Source organism: Salmo salar, chromosome 18, assembly GCF_965601325.2.
Source record: "Salmo salar chromosome 18, fSalSal1, whole genome shotgun sequence".
Lineage (NCBI taxonomy): Eukaryota > Metazoa > Chordata > Actinopteri > Salmoniformes > Salmonidae > Salmo > Salmo salar.
The window spans coordinates 84939155-84945979 of NC_138308.1; the positions used below are offsets into that span (position 1 = coordinate 84939155).

Genomic DNA, 6825 nt, shown 5'->3' on the forward strand with positions numbered 1-6825 from the left:
AGCTAGATCAAAGAACAGAGAAAGAATAAAGTGTTACTTGAGTTGGACAGGTGTAAATGACACCATTTTATGGCCCGGGATGAATCACAGAATAAGTCAACATAAAATTATTAAATGTCGTTTGGCTTTGAATGTGGTTTATATTTGGTCCTAAATTATATTTAGTTCCTTTTCTATGCAAATAGTCTTGCCTGTAGTCGCCAGCATATTTAATACAGATATAAGTGAATGGAAGAAATTGGAACCAGGAAGACGGGTCTTTGGGAAAAGGCCGTAGTGACTGGACACAATCTATTGTCATTCTTTCCATTGAGTGTCGTCGCCAGTTCACCCCTCCCCCGGGAAGCCTATGGTGTCACACGTACCTGCATGCTATTGTGAACACCCCCCAAGAACGGAGGAGAGGCAGGTTTCTCCATATTTTGTCCCTCCCCTCGCGAGTGCTGTTTTAAATAGCGAGAGAGAGCTCAGATGTGACATCTACACGAAGACACTTGTTGAGAGCATCTCCTCGGGCTCACCTTACAATCACCGTAAAGACAACTTGTTCAAGGAGAACCACGGCGCTTTTTTCCTTCAAGAAACCTTCCAAGTCACGAAATTACAGGTAACGTTTCCATCTCTTTTGTCTGATGATGTGTATATAAAAAAACTCGATGTATTTGTTTTTAACGTTGTTTTTTTACGTTTCACTGCATGATGGCATTTTCAACAATGACATAGTGGTTGTTTATTCTTTTCAGCTATTGGCTTGATTAATGGTTAGCCTACACTATCAGATCATAAATTAGAAACTTTTTGGAATACGGACGTTGGTTTTTGTCTCATGATTTAATTTAATTAAGGGATATACTAATTAACAGTGGTGGAAAAAGTACCCAATTTACATATTTGACAGAAAGTAAAGATACCTTTAATAGAATAGTCACCCAGTAAAACTACTTGAGTAAAATAATATCAAATTCCTTATTTTTAGCAAACCAGATGGTAAAATTGTCTTGTTTTTTTTAAAATTATTTGTAGATAGCCAGGGACACACTCCAACACTCAGACATCATTTACAAACGAAGCATTTGTGTTTATTGAGTCGGCCAGATCAGAGGCAGTAGGGAGGACCAGGGATGTTCTCTTGATAAGTGTGTGAATTGGGCCATTTTTCTGTCCTGCTAAGCATTCATAATGTAACGAGTACTTTGGAGTGTCAGGGAAAATGTATGGAGTAAAAATAACATTATTTTATTTAGGAATTTAGGCTAGTGAAGTAAAAGTTGTGAAAAATATAAATAGTAAAGTACAGATTCCCAGCAAAACGTCTTAATTAGTATTTTAAGCTAGTTGTATTTAAGTACTTTACACCACTGCTAATTAATCGTTTCAAAAAAATGCTGGTCTATTTTAATTCAAGTGTCACCCATTCACTATGCAGTGTTTTGTTGTCTAATACACCACCATGAATGAATGACCAATTACCATAATAATGGTAGGATTATGTTTATTTACTGGTATGTTAATGTTTTTATTCACGCTGGAATGATAGTTTCATATTCCCATTGATACAACTCAAAGCTTTTGAAATAAGCTTGTATCATCGACAACATGTGTGAGCCTAGTATATCCTAACCATCTGGATCTCTGTTACTCTATCAGGAATGGACAATAGCAGCAGACTGATGTTCGCAGTCGTCATGGTAATGGCGTACATGGCGATGGGAGCCCAGGCCCAGAACTCCACAATGGCCCAAAACTCCACAATGGCCCTGAACGTCACAATGGCCCAGAACTCCACAATGGCCCTGAACGTCACAATGGCAGCTAATGCTTCTACTACAGGACTCAACATAACAACAACCCTTAGCACAACATATTCCCCAGGCGTAAATATCACAACCAATGGTACTATGGCACCCAACACAACACAGACGACAGTGGTACCTGTCACAGCTGTCACGGTGAGTTGCCTAGGCTACATGTCTCACTCGGTCTCACAGTCTCTGACTAGAAAAAGGAACAACACATTTCTTCTCACTCTCTCAGTTTTTCCTTTCAGCTAATTATCACTACTTCCCTCTCTAAATGTATCTCTTTCTTTCCTCTCTCTTTCTCGCTCTCTCTCTCTCTCTGAAATCAAACTTTACTTGAAGTGAATTTGAAGGATCTCAATGATAAACCTCACACACTGCCATGGAAACTGAAGGCAGATTTAGCAAAGTGCCTGTTTGGGAGTTTCATTTGCACTCATATGCTACACTATTTCCAAAAGAATGACAACCATGACAGCAACTAATGATGAACTCTTCAGACACAGGATAATATCTCAAGGAGAGAATGTGGAAAGACTAAGCTCTGTGCAGCTGAGCCGGAAAACTGTGATCCGGCCGTGGCTGGTTCCTGTTTCTTCGCATCCACCAATCAGATCTCGGGACAGACTTTCTCCTTCCAGCTACGAGGAATGTCCAGTGGCTACATCGCTGTAGGCTTGTCCACAACCTCCACACTGGTATGGAAACCTGCCTTTAGAATTAGTATACATGTTACCATACCCAGGACAAGGGAGTTGGTGTTGGGTTATTGACATTGACATTTTATTCATGAATTGGGAAGAAATGGCCAAAATGAATACTTTTTAAATGATTATTTATTTGAATTCATCCTCTCTCTCCTCTACAGGATGGTAACGCCACCATCTATGTGTGCGCCAACAACAGCGGCAGTGTGAAATTCTTCACCACTGTCCTTGACAAGGAACATCTGGCCATTACCAACATGGTGAGTTGGACCAATCAGATCACAGTGTTTAATTTGTGACTTTCTGTAATAATTTTCAGGGCGTGGTTTGATTCCAGGCAAATTCAGGAAGTTAACTATATTCAATCAATGAGTTTTATGAGTTGGACAAGATATTGAGAGCAAAAGTATGAGTATTCCATATGAATTCCATATTTTCTGGGTGGTTATTGAAGTTGGATTTGACCTCAATTCTGACTCTTATTCCCTGCATATACACTTGGGTGCCATTTGGGACAGTGCCTGGGAGAATAACAGTGTACCTGACTAATACTACAGTGTAGGCCTACTGACATTTGACTAATGTTCATTGTGGTTAATACCATTGTGTGGACTCTGTGAAGGACTCAGTCAACGATAAGATCATCCAGTGCACCTTCAATGCTACTGTCCCCAACGCTACGGCGACCACGGGCACCCGGGGCTCCTCCACCAGTTTCTTCTTCTCCATCTTAAAAGGGTCAATCAATAACGGTGAGGCACTCTTCCAAACACGGTCCTGGTGAAGTTTCCCATAGGTACATATCTAGGATCAGCTCCCTCTACCCCTATCCTCACCTTAACAATTACTGGAGGAAATGCTAAACTGACCTCAGATCAGCATATAGGGGTCTGTCTTTCTCTAACTCTCTCTCTCTCCTTGTTCTCCTCCCTCAGGAACACTGGTTAATTCCACTGTTGTCCTGTTAAGTGATAGATTTGTGGACCTGACCACCTACAACACTACTGTGACCAACTCTTTGAACCAGAACACCACTTCTGCTGCTACCTCCAGCCACACCTTCGGCCTGCAGCACACCCTGGCTCAAGGTAATAACCACATAAGAAGCACCACTAACACTTTATAATAATAACTGATAACATGATTAAGTATTATTAAACTATTGATAAAGAAGTATTTCATTATTCATTTATAAGCCTTAAAAGCAATTTATAAATAAATAATATATAATTATTTATTATGCATTTATAAATGTGTATGACTATTTATAATGTTGTAATTCATGGAAGTTGTTATAAAGTGTTACCGTAGTAACTAATATAATCCCATATTACCTAGAGTAGACAACCAATGTGAAAGGCTATATCATTTCCTCTTCTCTCTCTCTCTCTCTCTCTCTCTCTCTCTCTCTCTCTCTCTCTCTCTCTCTTTCCATAGCTCTTCTGATCCTGCTAGGTGTACTAGGTATGATGATGCTGTAAGGTCTGAAGATGAAGCACCATGCACTCAGGAATCCTGCCTCCTTTCCTTTACTCACCTTGGCCAGGCTGCGTCCCTAAATGGCACCCCATTCCCTAAATACTACTGTACTCCCACTATGTAGGGAATAGGGTGCAATTCTGGACTCAATCTGGTACCAGAACAAAGGATCATGTCAGATCTGAAGTTATATGCTTATATATGCAATCATGTTTTTCCACATACTCAATGAAACACCTAGTTGAGGGTAGTAAGACATTAACTAACAGAATGGACCCAGTGATACAAGGCCAAGTACTAACATATTGTGTTGATAGACAATACCATTTAAAGGAAAAAGGTATAAATTCAACTTCACATTCATCATCTCCATCACCACTTACCTTCTTCTATCTTGTTGAATACAAAACATAAAAACCAGCCATTTTAATATACGTTGATGTTGGAGTGTTGCTGGAGTTGACGAAGATGAAATGTCCCATTAAGAAATAACAACTGGGTGTAAAAACAGATCCTCCATATTTGTACTGTATACCCCCATGTCATCCCCTACATGTAACTAATTTATTTGTGACAGAGGAAGTTGTTTTATAATTCTGTATTTGCTGATGTCCTGTTATGAAGTTCATGTTAGTCTGTGTTTCTTGGTGGATGTGTGTGAGTGAGAGTGTGACTTTGTGTGTAAATATTGTATAGTGATGAGAGACTCCACACACATACCCCACACTTGGGACAGACGTCAATTCAACATCTACTATATTCCATGTCGGTTCAAAGTAATTTCGTTGAAATAACATGGAAACGTTGATTAAACCAGTGTTTGCCCAGTGGGCCGTAGATGAAGTCACAAGGGCTGCATTTAGACAGGTAGACAAGTTCTTATACTTTTACCAATAATTGGTCTTTTGAACAATAACATTTATTTTTCAGAGCTGATCAAAAGACCAATTAGTGTGTGTGTATGTATTGTTTATGTGTGTACTTTGATGAAGCCACTGGATGGTGAACTGTTCTACCTGACTACCCTTTTAAATTAAATATTTGCATTACACAATAAAAATGAACTTTTATTTACAATGCATATTTTATTATCTTTCATGGGCATATTTTTACTTAATCTATTGACACTGAAACCGACAACATCTAACATACTGTAATATACATGTAAAATCTGACACGGGCTCAACTAGGGCAGCAGGTAGCCTAGCGGTTAAGAGCGTTGAGCCAGTAACTAAAAGGTTGCTGGTTTGAATCCCTGATCTGACGAGGTGAAGAATCTGTTGATGTGTCCTCAATTAGGCAAGGCACTTAATGTCATAAGCGTCGTAGTGAGTGGACCAAAACGCAGCGGGTATATGTATGCTCATCTTCTTTTATTGAAAAAAACAAAAACAAAAACACTTATACTAAACAAACGACGAAAAACAGTCCTGTAAGGTACACTGACAATACTGGCACAGGGCGAACTGGACTTTGCTGAGGACTGATGGCTGCCGTGCGTAGAGCAGGCGCAGGGTAGCCTGGGCCTAGGAGATGTGCTGCGCCGGCGCACTTCTCCCTGGCTGGATGCCCACTCTAGCACGGCACTTGCGGGGAACTGGTATCGACCGCACTGGGCTTTGACTGCGTCTGGGCAATACAGTGCGCATTTCCGCATAGCTCGGTGCCTTCTTGATCAGTTGCTCCCCATAATAAGCACGGGGAATTGGCTCAGGTCTATTGCCTGACTTAGCCAATCTCCCCGTGTGCCCCCCCAAAATATTTTTTGGGGCTGCCTCTCAGGCTTCCTTGCCAGCCGTGTTCCGGCATAACGTTCCCGGTCCTCTCCAGCCTTCCTCCATGGTCCTTCTCCAGCTAGTATCTCCTCCCATGTCCAGGACTCGAGATAGCTCTCCTGTTGCTCCTTCCTCCGCTGCTTGGTCCTTTTTTGGTGGGTAGTTCTGTCATAAGCGTCGTAGTGAGTGGACCAAAACTCAGCGGGTATATGTATGCTCATCTTCTTTTATTGAAGAAAACAAAAACACTTATACTAAACAAACGACAAAAAACAGTCCTGTAAGGTACACTGACGATACACGGAAACAACTACCCACAAAACCCATGGAAAAACACCCCTACTAAATAGGACCTTCAATTAGAGGCAACGAGGAACAGCTGCCTCCAATTGAAGGTCAACCCAAGAAACTAAACATAGAAATAGACACACTAGAACAAACATAGCAATATACTAACATAGAACATAAACCAAAAACCCCGAAACACATAAAACAAACACCCCCTGCCAAGCCCTGACCAAACTACAATAACAAATAACCCCCTTTACTGGTCAGGACGTGACACTTAAATCTAGTTGTTCTCTATAAGAAAGTCTGCTAAATGGCTATAATTTAATGTCAACTTTTGTTCAAGCCACATCATGTTTGCTGAAATCCTGCATCTACTATAAATCAAGTACTGTCTTTCTACAACCATGGATCCTCCTCATTCCCACCTCTTAGCTACCCTGTGTATACTATTCTACAAAGTCATGAAGCAGATTTTCAAATTTACTTCTATCTCCATTCATAAAAATATGAACAGAAAAGCGTATTTTTATACCTTTTCACAAAAGATATCGCATAAAGCATACTTAATTTGTATATATTGTTCTTATTTTTTACTACATCAGGATAGCATACACATATGATTCGGCTAAACAGCCTTCTTTTTTTCTTTTTTTCCACCTTTATTTAACCAGGTAGGCTGGTTAAGAACAAGTTCTCATTTGCAACTGTGACCTGGCCAAGATAAAGCAAAGCAGTTCGACTCATACAACAACACAGAGTTACACATGGAATAAA

General features: G+C 40.3%; 1 protein-coding gene across 1 annotated transcript; it reads left to right on the forward strand.

Moving 5' to 3' along the window:
- Positions 1-461: 461 nt before the first annotated feature.
- On the forward strand, positions 462-5062 carry LOC106577994 (uncharacterized). Its single transcript, XM_014156505.3, has 7 exons — positions 462-607; positions 1648-1949; positions 2300-2497; positions 2668-2766; positions 3129-3258; positions 3442-3594; positions 3944-5062. The coding sequence occupies exons 2-7, from the start codon at positions 1650-1652 to the stop codon at positions 3985-3987; spliced, it is 924 nt and encodes a 307-aa protein (XP_014011980.1). The 5' UTR covers positions 462-607; positions 1648-1649; the 3' UTR covers positions 3988-5062.
- Positions 5063-6825: the final 1763 nt, after the last annotated feature.